Genomic DNA, 22,075 nt, shown 5'->3' on the forward strand with positions numbered 1-22,075 from the left:
CCTCACCTGTTCACACTTAGTCTATGTTTGGATGTCACGGTCAGTTTTTTGAAATTTGTATTCATTAGCCTTCTGACTGAGGTAACCACAGGTATTTTTAAAGGGAACCTGTCATGTGAATTTGGCGGGACCCGTTTTTGGTCATGTGGGCGGAGTTTTCAGGTGTTTGATTCACCCTTTCCTTACCCGCTGGCTGCATGCTGGCCGCAATATTGGATTGAAGTTCATTCTCTGTCCTCTCTAGAACACGCCTGCGCAAGGCAAGATTAGAGCCCGTGCGACCTGAAGAGCCACCACGACTTCTGGTCTGAGGCACAGTTGGGGTTGAGGATGCAGTTGTTGATGTGCTTCCAGTACTCAGTCTCTGTCCAGGAAGGCGCACCGTTACCTTGTCGTCAGACTCGTCACTAGCATCCTTGTTATGAACTGGTGATTCAGAAACACAATGGACCTGGTGGTTAACAGCACACAAAGTGACCTGATAGATACTAATAACATAGGACGAGCTCTGAGACGTGGGAACTCTGCTGACCGCAATCCCTAATCCTATCACACCACACTAGAAGTAGCCGTGGAGCGCTCCTGACCAGACCGAGGCGCCTCGAGCACAGCCTGAGAAACTAGCTAGCCCTGAAGATAGAAAAATAAGCCTACCTTGCCTCAGAGAAATTCCCCAAAGGAAAAGGCAGCCCCCCACATATAATGACTGTGAGTAAAGATGAAAATACAAACACAGAGATGAAATAGGTTTTAGCAAAGTGAGGCCCGACTTACTGAATAGACCGAGGATAGTAAAGATAGCTTTGCGGTCAGCACAAAAACCTACAAACAACCACGCAGAGGGCGCAAAAAGACCCTCCGCACCGACTAACGGCACGGAGGTGCTCCCTCTGCGTCCCAGAGCTTCCAGCAAGCAAGAAAAACCAATATAGCAAGCTGGACAGAAAAAATAGCAAACAAAAGTAACACAAGCAGAACTTAGCTTATGCAGGGCAGACAGGCCACAAGACGATCCAGGAGAGAGCAAGACCAATACTGGAACATTGACTGGAAGCAAGGCACAAAGAACTAGGTGGAGTTAAATAGAGCAGCACCTAACGACTTAACCTCGTCACCTGAGGAAGGAAACTCAGAAGCCGCAGCCCCACTCACATCCACCAGAGGAAGCTCATAGACAGAACCAGCCGAAGTACCACTCATGACCACAGAATTCACAACAGTACCCCCCCTTGAGGAGGGGTCACCGAACCCTCACCAGAGCCCCCAGGCCGACCAGGATGAGCCAAATGAAAGGCACGAACCAGATCGGCAGCATGAACATCAGAGGCAAAGACCCAGGAATTATCTTCCTGACAATAACCCTTCCACTTAACCAGGTACTGGAGTTTCCGTCTCGAAATACGAGAATCCAAAATCTTCTCCACTATATACTCCAACTCCCCCTCAACCAAAACCGGGGCAGGAGGATCAACGGATGGAAGCACAGGTGCCACGTATCTCCGCAACAATGACCTATGGAATACATTATGGATGGAAAAAGAAGCTGGAAGGGTCAAACGAAAAGACACAGGATTAAGAAACTCAGAAATCCTATACGGACCAATGAAACGAGGCTTAAACTTAGGAGAGGAAACTTTCATAGGAATATAACGAGACGACAACCAAACCAAATCCCCAACACGAAGTCGGGGACCCAAAGAGCGCCTACGGTTAGCGAAACATTGAGCCTTCTCCTGGGACAATGTCAAATTGTCCACTACATGAGTCCAAATCTGCTGCAACCTATCCACCACAGTATCCACACCAGGACAGTCCGAAGACTCAACCTGCCCTGAAGAGAAACGAGGATGGAAACCAGAATTGCAGAAAAACGGCAAAACCAAAGTAGCCGAGCTGGCCCGATTATTAAGGGCGAACTCAGCCAAAGGCAAAAAGGACACCCAATCATCCTGATCAGCAGAAACAAAACATCTCAGATATGTTTCCAAGGTCTGATTGGTTCGTTCAGTTTGGCCATTTGTCTGAGGATGGAAAGCCGAGGAAAAAGACAAATCAATGCCCATCCTAGCACAAAAGGCTCGCCAAAACCTCGAAACAAACTGGGAACCTCTGTCAGAAACGATGTTCTCCGGAATGCCATGTAAACGAACCACATGCTGGAAAAATAATGGCACCAAATCAGAGGAGGAAGGCAATTTAGACAAGGGTGCCAAATGGACCATCTTAGAGAAGCGATCACAAACCACCCAAATGACCGACATTTTTTGAGAGACGGTGAGATCCGAAATAAAATCCATAGAGATATGTGTCCAGGGCCCCTTCGGGGCAGGCAAGGGCAAAAGCAACCCACTGGCACGAGAACAGCAGGGCTTAGCCCGAGCACAAATCCCACAGGACTGCACAAACGAACGCACATCCCGCGACAGAGACGGCCACCAAAAGGATCTAGCCACCAAATCTCTGATACCAAAGATTCCAGGATGACCAGCCAACACTGAACAATGAACCTCAGAGATAACTCTACTCGTCCATTTATCAGGGACAAACAGTTTCTCCGCTGGGCAACGGTCAGGTCTATTAGACTGAAATTTTTGCAGCACCCGCCGCAAATCAGGGGAGATGGCAGACAAAATTACCCCCTCTTTGAGAATACCCTCCGGCTCAGGCAAACCCGGAGAGTCGGGCACAAAACTCCTAGACAGAGCATCCGCCTTCACATTCTTAGAGCCCGGAAGGTACGAAACCACAAAGTCAAAACGGGAGAAAAACAGCGACCAACGAGCCTGTCTAGGATTCAACCGTTTGGCAGACTCGAGATAAGTCAAGTTCTTGTGATCAGTCAAGACCACCACGCGATGCTTAGCTCCTTCAAGCCAATGACGCCACTCCTCGAATGCCCACTTCATGGCCAACAACTCTCGATTGCCAACATCATAATTACGCTCAGCAGGCGAAAACTTCCTGGAAAAGAAGGCACATGGTTTCATCACCGAGCCATCAGAACTTTTTGCGACAAAACAGCCCCTGCTCCAATCTCAGAAGCATCAACCTCTACCTGGAACGGGAGCGAAACATCTGGCTGGCATAACACAGGGGCAGAAGAAAAACGACGCTTCAACTCCTGAAAAGCTTCTACAGCAACAGAAGACCAATTGACCACATCAGCACCCTTCTTGGTTAAATCAGTCAACGGCTTAGCAATACTAGAAAAATTATTGATGAAGCGACGATAAAAATTAGCAAAGCCCAGGAACTTTTGCAGACTCTTCAGAGTTGTCGGCTGAGTCCAATCATAAATGGCCTGAACTTTAACAGGGTCCATCTCGATAGTAGAAGGGGAAAAAATGAAACCCAAAAATGAAACCTTCTGAACACCAAAAAGACACTTTGATCCCTTCACAAACAAAGAATTCGCACGCAGGACCTAGAACACCATTCTAACCTGCTTCACGTGAGACTCCCAATCATCCGAGAAGACCAAAATATCATCCAAGTATACAATCATGAACCTATCCAGGTACTCTCGGAAGATGTCATGCATAAAGGACTGAAACACAGATGGAGCATTAGAAAACCCGAATGGCATAACCAGGTACTCAAAATGGCCCTCGGGCGTATTAAATGCTGTTTTCCATTCATCGCCCTGTTTAATACGCACAAGATTATACGCACCACGAAGATCTATCTTGGTGAACCAACTAGCCCCCTTAATCCGAGCAAACAAATCAGACAGCAGCGGCAAGGGGTACTGAAATTTGACTGTGATTTTATTTAGAAGGCGGTAATCAATACAAGGTCTCAACGAACCATCCTTCTTGGCCACAAAAAAAAACCCTGCTCCCAATGGCGACGACGACGGGCGAATATGACCCTTCTCCAAGGATTCCTTTACGTAACTCCGCATAGCGGCGTGCTCAGGTACAGACAAATTAAACAGTCGACCCTTAGGGAACTTACTACCAGGAATCAAATCGATAGCACAATCGCAATCCCTATGCGGAGGTAGGGCACTGGACTTGGGCTCATCAAATACATCCCGGTAATCCGACAAGAACTCTGGGACCTCAGAAGGGGTGGATGATGAAATAGACAGCAATGGAACATCACCATCTACCCCCTGACAACCCCAGCTGGACACAGACATAGATTTCCAATCCAATACTGGGTTATGGACTTGTAGCCATGGCAACCCCAACACGACCACATCATGCAGATTATGCAACACCAAAAAGCGAATATCCTCCTGATGCGCAGGAGCCATGCACATGGTCAGTTGGGTCCAGTACTGAGGCTTATTCTTGGCCAAAGGCGTAGCATCAATTCCTCTCAATGGAATAGGATACTGCAAGGGCTCCAAGAAAAACCCACAGCGCCTAGCAAAGTCCAAGTCCACCAAATTCAGGGCAGCGCCTGAATCCACAAATGCCATGACAGAATAGGATGACAAAGAGCACATCAAAGTAACGGACAAAAGAAATTTTGACTGTACCGTACCAATGGTGGCAGACCTAGCGAACCGCTTAGTGCGCTTAGGACAATCGGAGATAGCATGAGTGGAATCACCACAATAAAAACACAGCCCATTCCGTCGTCTGTGTTCTTGCCGTTCAGCTCTGGTCAAAGTCCTATCACATTGCATGGGCTCAGGTTTATGCTCAGATAATACCGCCAAATGGTGCACATTTTTACGCTCACGTAAGCGTCGATCGATCTGAATGGCCAAAGACATAGACTCATTCAGACTAGCAGGCATAGGAAATCCCACCATGACATCCTTAAGGGCTTCAGAGAGACCCTTTCTGAAAATTGCTGCCAGCGCACATTCATTCCACTGAGTGAGCACAGACCACTTCCTAAACTTCTGAAAATATATCTCTACCTCATCCTGACCCTGACACAGAGCCAGCAAATTTTTCTCTGCCTGATCCACTGAATTAGGTTCATCAAAAAGCAATCCGAGCGCCAGAAAAAACGCATCAATATCGCATAATGCAGGATCTCCTGGCGCAAGAGAAAATGCCCAGTCTTGAGGGTCGCCACGCAATAAAGAAATAAGGATCTTAACTTGTTGAACTAGGTCACCAGAGGAGCGGGGTTTCAAAGCCAGAAACAGTTTACAATTATTTTTGAAATTCAGAAACTTAGCTCTATCTCCAGAAAATAAGTCAGGAATAGGAATTCTAGGTTCTAACATAGATTTCTGAACCACAGTGTCTTGAATATTTTGTACTCTTGCAGCGAGATGATCCACACAAGAAAACAGACCTTTAATGTCCATCACTACACCTGTGTCCTGAACCACCCAAATGTCTAGGGGAAAAGAAAGACAAAACACAGTGCAGAGAAAAAAAAATGGTCTCAGAACTTCTCTTTTCCCTCTATTGAGAAGCATTAGTACTTTGGGCCTCCAGTACTGTTATGAACTGGTGATTCAGAAACACAATGGACCTGGTGGTTAACAGCCCGTGCGACCTGAAGAGCCACCACGACTTCTGGTCTGAGGCACAGTTGGGGTTGAGGATGCAGTTGTTGATGTGCTTCCAGTACTCAGTCTCTGTCCAGGAAGGCGCACCGTTACCTTGTCGTCAGACTCGTCACTAGCATCCTTGTTATGAACTGGTGATTCAGAAACACAATGGACCTGGTGGTTAACAGCACACAAAGTGACCTGATAGATACTAATAACATAGGACGAGCTCTGAGACGTGGGAACTCTGCTGACCGCAATCCCTAATCCTATCACACCACACTAGAGGTAGCCGTGGAGCGCTCCTGACCAGACCTAGGCGCCTCGGGCACAGCCTGAGAAACTAGCTAGCCCTGAAGATAGAAAAATAAGCCTACCTTGCCTCAGAGAAATTCCCCAAAGGAAAAGGCAGCCCCCCACATATAATGACTGTGAGTAAAGATGAAAATACAAACACAGAGATGAAATAGGTTTTAGCAAAGTGAGGCCCGACTTACTGAATAGACCGAGGATAGTAAAGATAGCTTTGCGGTCAGCACAAAAACCTACAAACAACCACGCAGAGGGCGCAAAAAGACCCTCCGTACCGACTAACGGCACGGAGGTGCTCCCTATGCGTCCCAGAGCTTCCAGCAAGCAAGAAAAACCAATATAGCAAGCTGGACAGAAAAAATAGCAAACAAAAGTAACACAAGCAGAACTTAGCTTATGCATGGCAGACATGCCACAAGACGATCCAGGAGAGAGCAAGACCAATACTGGAACATTGACTGGAGGCAAGGAACAAAGAACTAGGTGGAGTTAAATAGAGCAGCACCTAACGACTTAACCTCGTCACCTGAGGAAGGAAACTCAGAAGCCGCAGCCCCACTCACATCCACCAGAGGAAGCTCATAGACAGAACCAGCCGAAGTACCACTCATGACCACAGGAGGGAGCTTGACCACAGAATTCACAACACATCCTCCTCCACCTCCTCTGCTGACCTCATGGACTGACGGACTGGGGGTTGACAGTAAGTGGGGTGTACAACCTCGTCATCATCATCCTGTGTGTTCTCACACCCATCGTCCTCAGAGCTAACCTCTTCCTTCTCACACCCATCGTCCTCAGAGCTAACCTCTTCCTGCCCCGACCGAAAAGTCAAGTTTTCGTTCCAATCAGGTATCTCAGTCTCATCATCATCTTCCTCATTGTCTCCACTACCAGGAGTTACAGTTTGGGAACGAGGGTCGACATTATGCTCAGAACCTTCTTCATCTGGGCCTGGATCCGACTCACAAAGATTCTGGGCATCAGTGCAGATCATTTCCTCGTCTGGATTCACAGAAGCTCTGGAGCAGACCTCTGGGTCCCAGGCTATAGTATGCGTAAACAGCTCTACAGACTCAACCATGTGTGTTACCCCATGCTCAGATGGGCAGCTGGAGACTTGGGAGCTGTGAGGAAGCAAGTGCGATTTGGGTGACAACTCTGAGGACTGGAGTAGTTGTGATGTTGAAGTTGACATCGAGGAGAGACCAATTGAACGAGCACTTGATATCCGTTCAAGCACCTGCTGTTTTTGTGCCTCATCTGGAATTTTTGGCGATGCTTGTAGCGATGATCGTAAGAAAGGGATCATATCAGATTGTGCACAGGCGGGCTACTCTGCTGACGTGCAGACACTGCTCCTAGGCCCTAAACTAATAACTGGATTAGATGCAGTGAAAATAGAGATACACAGGCGGTATAGTTTGTTTCACAGGCGGGCTACGCTGCTGATGTGCAGCCACTGCTCCTAGGCCCAAAAGTAATAACTGGATTAGATGCAGTGAAAATAGAGATACACAGGCGGTATAGTTTGTTTCACAGGCGGGCTACTCTGCTGACGTGCAGACACTGTTCCTAGGCCCAAAACTAATAACTGGATTAGATGCAGTGAAAATAGAGATACACAGGCGGTATAGTTTGTTTCATAGGCGGGCTACTCTGCTGACGAGCAGACACTGCTCCTAGGCCCTAAGCTATTAGCTGGATTAGATGCAGTGAAAATAGAGATACACAGGCGGTATAGTTTGTTTCACAGGCGGGCTACTCTGCTGACGTGCAGACACTGTTCCTAGGCCCTAAACTAATAACTGGATTAGATGCAGTGAAAATAGAGATACACAGGCGGTATAGTTTGTTTCACAGGCGGGCTACTCAGATGACTATCAGGCAATGCTACTAGCCCAAAAGGATTGGCTGAGCTAGATTACACCAAATGCTGTGACAAACACTTGCACAGCACTGGCACAGACCTGCCTGGCAATCAGTGCAATGAACGGCTGTAACCTACCCTGAAAAGGGCTGATATTACAACTAGTCCCGACTCCCTAAACCTATCTGACAATTCGCTCCAAAAAAACACTCTTTGTCTGTATAGCGGCCACAGCAGCAGCGGTGCCGTCTAACACTAAGCTGAAGCAGTGAGGAAATGGTGGCGACGAGGCAAATGGCTGTTTCTTATAGGGCAAGGACATGTGACATACACAGCCAATAACACATGTCCTTGCTTGTGTGCATCACATGCACATTGCTGTGTGTGTGCGCACTGCTGATAGGCTGAGAGATTGCACCGCCCCACTGTAAATGCGGGAAAGAAAAAAAAATGGAGATCGGCGTTATTTCAGCACAGATCTATCCCCCGCCCCCCCCCCACCCACTATACACAGAAACAGTCTATTAACAATGATAAAGAGTTTTAATGTGCAAATCAAGCGAGGCTTTTGCTGAACGAACAGTTATCGAACAGAAACTCGAACAGCCCAATTTTAAGCAAATTGTTCGGGTTCGTCGAACGACTCGAACACCGCCCAAAACAGCTCGAATTTGAGATTGGCGAACAGTTCGACTCGAACATCGCTCATCTCTAATTGTCAGGTCCTGGTAAACGAGAAATGCCTTATCGTGGCTACCAGGTACACATAAATTGGCCAATTTATGCAATACACTTTCTCAATTTATCATATTTCTAGTGCAGTAATGTAATTCAATTTTCATATTTTATGTTTGCAAGTTTTGGTGCTACAGTATGCTGACTTATTTATTTCATTGTATATGGTAAAACTGACCCTTTTATTGCAAATATAGCAGCAACTAAAAAACATAATTCTGGCGTTTTGATTTTTTCCTCGTTACGCCATTTACCGATAGGATTAGTTCTTGTTATATTTTGATACTTTGGGCGTTTCTGAACACGTCAATACAAAATGTTTATATATTTTTTTATGGATTATTTTGAATGAGGGTGATTTTAACTATTTTTTAAAATGTTTGAAATATTTTTTTTAAACTTTTTTTTATACTTTTTACTTGCTTCAATAGCCTCCATGACTAGAAGCTGTGTTTATCTGATCGCCTGTGCTACACATAGCAGGACTTCTGCCTTGCTATGTGTAGCAGAAATGCTGATCCACTGGGCGGCGCTCATAGCAGAGCAGCAATAACAACCACAGGGTCTCCTCCAGTCCCCAGGTTGTTAGGACAAATCATCAGCACCCCGTAATCATGTAATAGGGGCACCAATGGATGGTTCTTATGACACACATCCAGCTTGGCCATATTAAATGCCGGTGTGGTAGATTGACAGCAGCAATTAACATGTTAACAGCTGTTAGGGACACGACAGCTGATCAGCTATCTTGTACCTGAAAATATGCGTGCTCAGCATCTAACAGAGGGCGGTGACTTATGACGACCTATACGTCATAGGTCGTAAAAGCGTTAAAAACTACACCCCTCAAAGTGCTCAAAACCAAATTCAATAAGTTTATTACCCTTTAGGTGGTTTACAGGAATTAAAGCAATGTGGAAGGAAAAAAATGAATATTTTATTTTTTCCCACAAAAATATTGATTAGCCCAAAATGTTGCATTTTCACAAGGGTAACAGAAGAAAATGGACCATACAATTTGTTGTGCAATTTCTCCGGAGTACAACAATACCCCATATGTGGTGGAAAACTACTGTTTGGGTGCACGGCAGGGCTCGTAAGGGAAGGAGCGCCATTTGACTTTTGAATGAAAAATTAGCTCCAATCGTTAGCGGACACCATGTCGCATTTGGAGAGCCCCTGTGTGCCTAAACATTGGAGCTCCCCCACAAGTGACCTCTTTTTGGAAACTAGACCTGCCAAGGAACTAATCTAGATGTGCGATGAGCACTTTGTACCCCCAAGTGCTTAACAGAAGTTTATAACGCAGAGCCGTGAATTTTTCTTTCCTCAAAAATTATGTTTTAGCCCGCAATTTTTTATTTTCACAAGAGTAACAGGAGAAATTGGACCCCAAAAGTTGTTGAGTACGCTGATACCCCATATGTGGGGGGGGGGAATCACTGCTTGGGCACACGTCAGGGCTCGGAAGGGAAGTAGTGAAGTTTTGAAATGCAGATTTTGATGGAATGGTCTGCGGGCGTCACACTGCGTTTGCAGAGCCCTTGATGTGCCTAAACAGTAGAAACCCCCCACAAGTGACCCCATTTTGTAAACTATACCCCCCAAGGAACTTATCTAGATGTGTGGTGAGCACTTTGAACCCCCAAGTGCTTCACAGAAATTTATAACGCAGAGCCGTGAAAATAAAATAATCATTTTTTTTCCACAAAAATAAGCAGCCCCCATTTTTTTACTTTCCCAAGGGTAACAGGAGAAATTAGAACCCCAAAACTTGTTGTGCAATTTTTCCTTAGTACGTTTGTGCCCCATATGTTTGGGTAAACCACTGTTTGGGCGCACGTCGGGGCTCGGAAGGGAGGGAGCACTATTTGAATTTTTGAATGCAAGATTGGCTGGCATCAATGGTGGCGCCATGTCGCGTTTGGAGACCCCTGATGTGCCTAAACAGTGGGAAACCCTCAATTCTAACTCCAACACTAACCCCAACACACCCCTACCCTAATCCCAACTCTAACCATAACCGTAATCACAACCCTAACCCCAATACACCCCTAACCACAACCCTAACCCCAACACACCCCTAACTCTAATCCCAACCCTAACCACAACCCTAACCCCAACACACAACCAACCCTAATACCAACCCTAACCATAACCCTAACCACAAGCCTAACCCCTAACCCTAATCTTAACCCTAATTCCAACCCTAACCCTAATTCCAACCCTAACTCTAATTCCAACCCTAAGGCTATGTGCCCACGTTGCGGATTTGTGTGAGGATTTTTCACACAATTTTAATAAGTAACATTTCCCACATGTCTACTTTACATCAGCACAATTTTGGAACCAATTTTTTTTTCTTAGGGAGTTATAAGGGTTAAAAGTTGACCAGCAATTTCTCATTTTTACAATACCATTTTTTTTTAGAGACCACATCTCATTTGAAATCATTTTGAGGGGTCTATATGATAGAAAATAACCAAGTGTGACACCATTCTAAAAACTGCACCCCTCAAGGTACTCAAAACCACATTCAAGAATATTTTTAACCCTTCAGGTATTTCACAGGAATTTTTGGAAGGTTTAAATAAAAATGAACATTTAACTTTTTTTTCACACAAAACTTATTTCAGCTCCAATTTGATTTATTTTACGAAGGGTAAAAGGAGAAAACGGACCACAAAAGTTGTTGTACAATTTGTCCTGAGTATGCCTATACCCCATATGTGGGGGTAAACCACTTTTTGGGCGCATGGCAGAGCTCAGAAGGGAAGGGGCGCTATTTGACTTTTAATGCAAAATTGACTGGAATTGAGATGGGACGCTATGTTGCGTTTGGAGAGCCCCTAATGTGCCTAAACATTGAATTCCCCCACAAGTGACACCATTTTGGAAAGTAGATCCCCTAAGTAACTTATCTAGATGTGTGGTGAGCACTTTGACCCACCAAGTGCTTCACAGAAGTTTATAATGCAGAGCCGTAAAAATAAAAATTATTTTTTCACAAAAATAATCTTTTCGCCCTCAGTTTTGTATTTTCCCAAGGGTAACAGGAGAAATTGGACCCCAAAAGTTTTTGTCCAATTTGTCCTGAGTACGCTGTTACTCCATATGTGGGGGGAACTACCGTTTGGGCGCATGGCAGAGCTCGGAATAGAAGGAGCGCCATTTGGAATGCAGACTTAGATGGATTGGTCTGCAGGCGTCAGATTGCATTTGCAGAGCCCCTAATGCACCTAAACAGTAGAAACCGTCCACAAGTGACCCCATATTGGAAACTAGACCCCCCAAGGAACTTATCTAGATGTGTTGTGAGAACATTGAACCCACAAGTGTTGCACTACAGTTTATAACGCAGAGCCATGAAAATAAAAAATCATTTTTTCCCACAAAAATGTATTTTTTTAGCCCCCCCCCCAAATTTTTATTTTCCCAAGGGTAACAAGAGAAATTGGACCCCAAAAGTTGTTGTCCAATTTGTCCTGAGTACGCTGATACCCCATATGTTGGGGTAAACCCCTGTTTAGGCGCACAGGAGAGCTCAGAGGGGGCACTGTTTTACTTTTTCAACGCTGAATTGGCTGGAATTGAGATGGGACGCCATGTTGCGTTTGGAGAGCCCCTGATGTGCCTAAACAGTGGAATCCCCCAATTCTAACTGAAACCCGAACCCTAGCCCCAACCCTAGCCTTAACCCTACCTCTAACCCTAGCCCTAATGCTACCCCTAACCATAACCCTAGCCCTAATCCTAACCCTAGCCCCAACCCTAACCCTAACCCCAACCCTAATGGGAAAATGGAAATAAATACATTTTTTTAATTTTATTATTTTTCCCTAACTAAGGGTGTGATGAACAGGGGTTTGATTTACTATTTATAGCGGGGGTTTTAGCGGATTTTTATGATTGGCAGCCGTCACAGACTAAAAGACACTTTTTATTGCAAAAAATAGTTTTTGCGTCTCCACATTTTGAGAGCTATAATTTTTCCATATTTTGGTCCACAGAGTCATGTTAGGTCTTGTTTTTTGCGGGACGAGTTGACGTTTTTATTGGTAACATTTTCGGGCACGTGACTTTTTTAATCGCTTTTTATTCCGATTTTTGTGAGGCAGAATGACCAAAAACCAGCTATTCATGAATTTCTTTTTGTGGGACGTTTATACCATTCCACGCTTGGTAAAATTGATAAAGCAGTTTTATTCTTCGGGCCATTTTTTATGTTTTGGCGCTTTTATATGATAAAAACTACTTTAAATAAAAAATAATTATTTTTGCATCGCTTTATTCTGAGGACTAACTTTTTTAATTTTTCAGTGATGATGCTCTATTGCGGCTCATTTTTTTGCGGGACAAGATGACTTTTTCAGCGGTACCATGGTTATTTATATCTGTCTTTTTGATGGCGTGTTATTCCACTTTTTGTTCAGCGGTATGATAATAAAGCGTTGTTTTTTGCCTTTTTTTGTTTTTTTAACCGCGTTCACTGAAGGGGTTAACTAGCGGGACAGTTTTATGGGTGGGGTCGCTACGAATGCGGCGATATTAAATATGTGTACTTTTATTTTTATTTTTTATTATTTAGATAAAGAAATGTATTTATGTGAACAATATATATATTTTTTTCTTTATTTAGGATTTTTTTATTTTTTTATTTTTTTTACACATGTGAAAATTTTTTTTTTTACTTTAAAACATTGCCCCAGGGGGGCATCAAGTTATAGTGACAGATCGCTGATTTGACACTTTGCACAGCACTGTGTCAGATCAGCGATCTGACAAGCAGTGCTCCAGGCTTACCAGCGCCTGCTCTGAGCAGGCGCTGGTAAGCCACCTCCATGCAGGACTTGGATGTAGCCCCACGGCCATTTTGGATCCAGGGCGAAGGAGGTAGGAGACCCTCGGAACAACGCGATCACATCGCGCTGCTCAGAGGGTCTCAGGGAAGCACGCAGGGAGCCCCCTCCCTGCGAAATGCTTCCCTATGCTGCCGGAACACTGCGATCATTGCAATTATGTTTGATCGCAGTGTGCCGGGGGTTAATATGCCACGGGCGGTCTGTGACCACTCCTAGCACAGTGCCGGATGTCAGCTGCAATTGTCAGCTGACAACCGGCCGCTATCGGCCGCACTCCCCCCGTGAGCGCGGCCGATCACATTTGACGTACTATCCCATCACTGGGAATTAAGTCCCAGGTCACCTTGATGGGATAGTACGTCATATGGGACTAAGGGGTTAAAGTCGGCGGTCTTCCTCCTCTTTTAATCCAAAATTTGAGGATAACATGATCCCTGTCTCCTAAATTCCCAGTCACCTTTACTTCCTGAACCACTTCCTCTCTGTTGATAAAAATTAAGTTTAAAATGGCGGATACTCTTGTTGTCTCTTGTACTTTTTGAAAGATAAAGTTGCCAGCAAGAGAAGATAAGAATTTTCTGGACCAATCACTTTTGCTTGAGACAGATTGCCAACAAATATCTGAATACTTAAAATCTCCCATGATCCCTATGTCGTATTTTTTTGAGAACAAAGACATTTGATATAAAAAGAGTTCATCCATATCTTAAGTCTGTCCAGGTGGCCTATAGTAAACACCTACAAAAGTGTCATTTCTGTTCTTCTCTCCATGTATTATTATCCAAACAGTTTCTACAGAGCTAACATTCTCTGAAGCTTGGATCTCTATGGAGACATGCGCTTTCTGAACATACACTACAACACCTCTTCCCCTCTTGTTAAGCTTGTTATTTTTTTAATAAATAAGCTGTAGTCTTCAATGTTTCTATTCCAATCATGTGTATCATCCCACCAAGCTTCAGTGATGCCTAGAACATAATTTCTCTCTTCCTGTGTTTAGCAGCTCCAATTCTCCTTGTTTGTTTCCCGTCTGTGCATTTGTATAGACGCATTTTAGTTTGTAGTTTGTTTCTCTTGCTCCTCTATTATAATTTTATCATTTAGAATTTGTTGTCTTTGTTCTTTATTTCTACATGTAATAGCAGGGTTCTCAACAGAATTCATTAGCTGCATACTTTTTCCTGGCAATATATTTCCCATCCCATATTGCTCTAGTTTAAAGCTCTCCTGAGCAGTGTAGCAATATGTGGCCTGTGGTCGGCGTTTATAGGAGATCTGCAATGACAAGCATGGAGGTCTTCTGCAGACCCCAACAGTCATGAAAACACATCTACTCCCCGTGATCAGGCGATAGGTGCACCAATGGGAGTGTCATGTAACTCACTTTTGCTGGGCTCAAGTTAAATGCTGCTGTCAGAGATTGACAGTGTCATTTAATATGTTAACAGCAGCTGGTGGATCACAAGTCCTCCAGCGGCTTTTAAAGTGCCGAAGCATGCATCAAATACACAGACACGATATATGACGTACCTATGAGTCATAGGTTGTGAAGGGGTTAATTCCATTACGATTTTTTTTTTCATTCTTAGACTTTTTTTTCCTATTTATTAAATATTGTAATAATAAGGTTGTTTAATATTGGGTCACACTAGTCACTTTACATACGTCACATCCGATATGCTGATAAGGTTCTCCTATTTGATTATCTATATATGATTTTGATTTTATTTTGTCCAAAAATGCAGGTCACATTCGGTTGCCGCACTGGGCATTGGCATGTGGAGAGTGCTCAGAATTGATGCCCGTCACCACTTATTTCCTTCACTGTATCTTATGGAACCTTCAGTAGTTCAGAAATTGTTCTGTAACCAATGCCATTAGCATGTTTTTCAACAGTAACTTTGCGAAGGTCTTAAGACAGCTCACTGGTTTTACCCATCATGAGATATTTCTTATGTAGCACCTTGGTAATGAGACACCTTTTTATAGGCCATTAGTGGAACCAGCTGATATTATTTTTCACTTAGTGGCAGAATTGCTTTCTAATTACTTATAAATGTTTTTTTTTGCACCTCTCTTTCTTCATTTATTCAACACTTTTTCTCTGTCTCATTTCTCATTATTACACATAACTTAACTTATGGACATTTATGGTTTGATTTCTTTGCCTGTGTCGATTGGTAGGGTTGTTCCCGACAGTTGGTGAGCATTTCATGCAAATAGCACCTTAAGGCGAAGTTCACACTAGGCGTTTTTGCAGCTTTCCCCCCATTGTTTTATGCAAATTTTCTGCTGCATTTTACAGTACCAACAGAGTCTATGATATCTCAGAAATCTCATACCCGCACCTTGGGGTTTTTTTTCTAATCAGGATTTTGTGCTTTGCATGCATTTTTGCATAATGGAGCATTTCATTCTTTCAGCGTTTATCACCGATTGAAATGAATGGGTGGTGAAAAAAGACACCAAAAACGCAGGTATCAGGTTTTGCTGCGTTTTTTGTGCCAAACCCTGATTCTATTTCAACGCTAAACTTTACCAGCATACATAAGTGACATATATAGCATTACAAAACTGCAGGACAGAAAGCACAAAAAAAAGGCAAGGAAAACATGCTTTTTTTCGGACTCTTCTTTCCTGCCAAGAGGTCAGGATTTGCTGCAGAAAAAAACACTGAAAAAAACACCTAGTGTGAACTTACCCTTAGAAATATATTTACTCAGAAAATTGGTGAAGTGTTCAATACTTATTTCATCAGCTGTAAATATTCGATCACTTGAGGTTTGACACCTACATCCCCTTTAGCTATCAGCTGTTTATTGCGCTGGTAGAGCCCCAATGCAAAAACACTGCTCTGTACACTGTGTTGTAGTCATTCTCAGGCACTGCAGCTCCTCTCCTACTCAATTCAATAGGAGCTTTGCTGCAGCTCCGGAGAACGGCATAATGTGTACAAACCCATGACATTCTAGTTCCGCATACTGTTTACATCCAGATGTTGCTGCAAACAACAGATAGTGAGGTGGCTGGGTGTAAGAACACAACCAATCTAATCTGACCTATATAAGGATAGGCCACCAATATCTAGCCCCTTTAAACTGATGACAGAGCACAATCTGTATTTACTGTCAAGGAGAGATCGGATTCATCATTTACCTTCTTTTGGAATGAAGAAGCTTCATGGTATTTTTATGATGCAAGTAAAAGTCAGTGGGCAGCTCCCATAGATGAGTTTTGCCTTCCAGTGGTTTAAAAACACCCAGGAAAAGATTGATTGAATCTTGTCTGTCTGCATCTGAGAGAGAAGAGAACACATATCATTGTTTCATTAGTTACATTGCTAAAACCTACCTTGTAACATAACGTGTGGTTGTCTAGGAGCTACCGTATCAACAACTCTTAATGTCCCCTAAATTTCTCATCCATTTATATTTTATATGATCACAACAAAGCTGTTCTTAAAAATAAGAAGTAAATCAGGTGCAAACATTAGTTCATTAACCTGAAGCATGGAAACAGGAGTTACCATATTTTTCTGACCATAAGACGCACTTTTTTCCCTCCAAATTTGAGAGGAAAGTGTGGGTGCGTCTTATGGTAGGGATGTAACGTGGGGAGGGGGCAGCAGCGAGTGGGATTGCACTGAGAGGCAGGAGGCAGAAAAATGTCCCTGCTGGGCTTCAGGAATCAGCTGGGGAAACCACATGGTCCTGATCATTAAAGTGCAGTGAATATTCATTAGCCGCTTTCCCGCCCACCTGTCAGCTGAGCTGTGAGTCTGGAACAGCAAATGAATACTCCTTCACAGGGACACACATGGTCTCTCTAGCTGGATTCCTGCAACAGCTGGGGAGATCTGTGTGTCTGGTGGAGGAGGAGGCAGCAGCAGGGGCCAAAGGAGACAAGATGGCTGCATACCTGCCTGCCGGGGCTGTACTGGATGCTGAGTGCTCCAGCACAAGGACCTGTGTGATGTCAGGAGTGGGCAGGCTGGAGCATCACATGGCAGCCCAGAGCCCTCCCTCTTCTGATATCACAGGTCCTGCAGACACCATACTACAATCTGCAAGCTTACTCCTGTGCTGTGGAGAGGCAGCAAGAGGGAGCGCTCTGTGGTGTCATGGGATGGGATGCTCCAGCATTTTACCTCACCACAGTGTGGCTGGCTGCCACAATTAAAAGGTTAGTCACTACAACACACAATAAAGCACTCTGCCACTTCTGTGGTGAACTATAACTCCCAGCATACCATAGGTTCTGCAGGACATGCTGGGAGTTATAGTTCTCCCAAATGGATCTCAAAGCAGCACTCCAGTGTTATTTTTCAGTGCTGGAAATATAAGCCCTGTGCCCCCATTCTTATACTCACCCTCCAGTATCTTCATACAGTACTTTACAGACACCACACTGGTCCCGCAACACCATCTTCTACCCGCAGCTTCCAACATAATAACATACTATTATATATAACAACACCACATATAATAGTATGTTTATGTTATTAACCCCTTTACCCCCAAGGGTGGTTTGCACGTTAATGACCAGGCCAATTTTTACAATTCTGACCACTGTCCCTTTATGAGGTTATAACTCCGAAACGCTTCAACGGATCCTGGTGATTCTGACATTGTTTTCTCGTGACATATTGTACTTCATGATAGTGGTAAAATTTCTTTGATAGTACCTGCGTTTATTTGTGAAAAAAACGGAAATTTGGCGAAAATTTTGAAAATTTCGCAATTTTCAAACTTTGAATTTTTATGCAATTAAATCACAGAGATATGTCACACAAAATACTTAATAAGTAACATTTCCCACATGTCTCCTTTACATCAGCATAATTTTGGAACCAATTTTTTTTTTTGTTAGGGAGTTATAAGGGTTAAAAGTTGACCAGCAATTTCTCATTTTTACAACACCATTTTTTTTTAGGGACCACGTCTCATTTGAAGTCATTTTGAGGGGTCTATATGATAGAAAATGCCCAAGTGTGACACCATTCTAAAAACTGCACCCCTCAAGGTGCTCAAAACCACATTCAAGAAGTTTATTAACCCTTCAGGTGTTTAATAGGAATTTTTGGAATGTTTAAATAAAAATGAACATTTAACTTTTTTACACAAAAAATTTACTTCAGCTCCAATTTGTTTTATTTTACCAAGGGTAACAGGAGAAATTGGACCCAAAAAGTTGTTGTCCAATTTGTCCTGAGTACGCTGATACCCCATATGTGGCAGTAAACCACTGTTTGGGCGCATGGGAGAGCTCGGAAGGGAAGGAGCGCTATTTGACTTTTCAATGCAAAATTTACAGGAATTGAGATGGGACGCCATGTTGCGTTTGGAGAGCCACTGATGTGCCTAAACATTGAAACCCCCCACAAGTGACACCATTTTGGAAAGTAGACCCCCTAAGGAACTTATCTGGATGTGTGGTGAGCACTTTGACCCACCAAGTGCTTCACAGAAGTTTATAATGCAGAACCGTAAAAATAAAAAATCATATTTTTTCACAAAAATTATATTTTTGCCCCCAATTTTTTATTTTTCCAAGGGTAAGAGAAGAAATTGGACCTCAAAAGTTGTTGTCCAATTTGTCCTGAGTACGCTGATACCCCATATGTGGCAGTAAACCACTGTTTGGGCGCATGGGAGAGCTCGGAAGGGAAGGAGCGCAGTTTGACTTTTCAATGCAAAATTGACAGAAATTGAGATGGGACGCCATGTTGCGTTTGGAGAGCCACTGATGTGCCTAAACATTGAAACCCCCCACAAGTGACACCATTTTGGAAAGTAGACCCCCTAAGGAACTTATCTAGAGGTGTGGTGAGCACTTTGACCCACCAAGTGCTTCACAGAAGTTTATAATGCAAAACCGTAAAAATAAAAAATCATATTTTTTCACAAAAATTATATTTTTGCCCCCAATTTTTTATTTTTCCAAGGGTAAGAGAAGAAATTGGACCTCAAAAGTTGTTGTCCAATTTGTCCCGAGTACGCTGATACCCCATATGTGGCAGTAAACCACTGTTTGGGCGCATGGGAGAGCTCGGAAGGGAAGGAGCGCCGTTTGACTTTTCAATGCAAAATTGACAGGAATTGAGATGGGACGCCATGTTGCGTTTGGAGAGCCACTGATGTGCCTAAACATTGAAACCCCCCACAAGTGACACCATTTTGGAAAGTAGACCCCCTAAGGAACTTATCTAGAGGTGTGGTGAGCACTTTGACCCACCAAGTGCTTCACAGAAGTTTATAATGCAGAACCGTAAAAATAAAAAATCATATTTTTTCACAAAAATTATATTTTTTCCCCCAATTTTTTATTTTTCCAAGGGTAAGAGAAGAAATTGGACCTCAAAAGTTGTTGTCCAATTTGTCCCGAGTACGCTGATACCCCATATGTGGCAGTAAACCACTGTTTGGGCGCATGGGAGAGCTCGGAAGGGAAGGAGCGCCGTTTGACTTTTCAATGCAAAATTGACAGGAATTGAGATGGGACGCCATGTTGCGTTTGGAGAGCCACTGATGTGCCTAAACATTGAAACCCCCCACAAGTGACACCATTTTGGAAAGTAGACCCCCTAAGGAACTTATCTGGATGTGTGGTGAGCACTTTGACCCACCAAGGGCTTCACAGAAGTTTATAATGCAGAGCCATAAAAATAAAACAAAATTTTTTTCCCACAAAAATTATTTTTTAGCCCCCAGTTTTGTATTTTCCCTAGGGTAACAGGAGAAATTGGACCCCAAAAGTTGTTGTCCAATTTGTCCTGAGTACGCTGATACCCCATATGTGGGGGGGAACCACCGTTTGGGCGCATGGGAGGGTTCGGAATAGAAGGAGCGCCATTTGGAATGCAGACTTAGATGGAATGGTCTGCAGGCGTCACATTGCGTTTGCAGAGCCCCTAATGTACCTAAACAGTAGAAACCCCCCACAAGTGACACCATTTTGGAAAGTAGACCCCCTAAGGAACTCATCTTGATGTGTTGTGAGAGCTTTGAACCCCCAAGTATTTCACTACAGTTTATAACGCAGAGCCATGCAAATAAAAAATATTATTTTTTCCACAAAAATTATATTTTAGCCCCCAGTTTTGTATTTTTCCAAGGTTAGCAGGAGAAATTGGACCCTAAATGTTGTTGTCCAATTTGTCCTGAGTACGCTGATACCCGATATGTGGGGGGGAACCACCGTTTGGGCGCATGGGAGGGCTCGGAAGGGAAGGAGCATCATTTGGAATGCAGACTTAGATGGATTGGTCTGCAGGCGTCACATTGCGTTTGCAGAGCCCCTAATGTACCTAAACAGTAGAAACCCCCCACAAGTGACCCCATATTGGAAACTAGACCCCTCAATGAACTTATCTAGATGTTTTGTGAGAACTTTGAACCCCCAAGTGTTTCACTACAGTTTATAACGCAGAGCCGTGAAAATAAAAAATCTTTTTGTTTTCCCACAAAAATTATTTTTTAGCCCCCAGTTTTGTATTTTCCCAAGGGTAACAGGAGAAATTGGTCCACAAAAGTTGTTGTCCAATTTGTCCTGAGTACGCTGATACCCCATATGTTGGGGTAAACCCCTGTTTGGGCACACAGGAGAGCTCGGAAGGGAAGGAGCACTGTTTTACTTTTTCAACGCAGAATTGGCTGGAATTGAGATCGGACGCCATGTCGTGTTTGGAGAGCCCCTGATGTGCCAAAACAGTGGAAACCCCCCAATTATAACTGAAACCCTAATCTAAACACACCCCTAACCCTAATTCCAACGGTAACCCTAACCACACCTCTAACCCTGACACACCCCTAACCCTAATCCCAACCCTATTCCCAACTGTAAATGTAATCTAAACCCTAACCCTAACTTTAGCCCCAACCCTAACTGTAGCCCCAACCCTAACCCTAACCCTAGCCCTAACCCTAGCCCTAACCCTAGCCCTAACCCTAGCCCTAACCCTAACCCTAACCCTAGCCCTAACCCTAGCCCTAGCCCTAACCCTAACCCTAGCCCTAACCCTAGCCCTAACCCTAGCCCTAACCCTAACCCTAGCCCTAGCCCTAACCCTAGCCCTAACCCTAGCCCTAACCCTAGCCCTAACCCTAGCCCTAATGGGAAAATGGAAATAAATACATTTTTTTTTATTTTTCCCTAACTAAGGGGGTGATGAAGGGGGGTTTGATTTACTTTTATAGCGAGTTTTTTAGCGGATTTTTATGATTGGCAGCCGTCACACACTGAAAGACCCTTTTTATTGCAAAAAATATTTTTTGCAATACCACATTTTGAGAGCTATAATTTTTCCATATTTTGGTCCACAGAGTCATGTGAGGTCTTGTTTTTTGCGGGACGAGTTGACGTTTTTATTGAAAACATTTTTGGGCACGTGACATTTTTTATCGCTTTTTATTCCGATTTTTGTGAGGAAGAATGACCAAAAGCCAGCTATTCATGAATTTCTATTGGGGGAGGCGTTTATACCGTTCCGCGTTTGGTAAAATTGATAAATCAGTTTTATTCTTCGGGTCAGTACGATTACCGCGATACCTCATTTATATCATTTTTTTATGGTTTGGTGCTTTTATACGATAAAAACTATTTTACAGAAAAAATAATTATTTTTGCATCGCTTTATTCTCAGGACTATAACTTTTTTTATTTTTTTGCTGATGATGCTGTATGGCGGCTCTTTTTTTGCGGGACAATATGACGCTTTCAGCGGTATCATGGTTATTTATATCTGTCCTTTTGATCGCGTGTTATTCCACTTTTTGTTCGGCGGTATGATAATAAAGCGTTGTTTTTTGCCTCGTTTTTTTTTTTTTTCTT

At 43.6% G+C, this 22,075-nt stretch overlaps 1 protein-coding gene across 1 annotated transcript in view; it reads right to left on the reverse strand.

Annotated features, from left to right (window-relative positions):
• FIG4 (FIG4 phosphoinositide 5-phosphatase) overlaps nucleotides 1-22,075 on the reverse strand; it is a 683,868-nt gene that overhangs the window by 321,234 nt on the left and 340,559 nt on the right. Inside the window, exon 17 of the mRNA XM_069726226.1 lies at nucleotides 16,403-16,541. Coding sequence (XP_069582327.1) covers nucleotides 16,403-16,541 — 139 coding nt within the window. The remainder of the gene's footprint in view (nucleotides 1-16,402; nucleotides 16,542-22,075) is intronic.

The sequence above is a fragment of the Ranitomeya imitator genome, chromosome 5 (genome assembly GCF_032444005.1).
Source record: "Ranitomeya imitator isolate aRanImi1 chromosome 5, aRanImi1.pri, whole genome shotgun sequence".
NCBI lineage: Eukaryota > Metazoa > Chordata > Amphibia > Anura > Dendrobatidae > Ranitomeya > Ranitomeya imitator.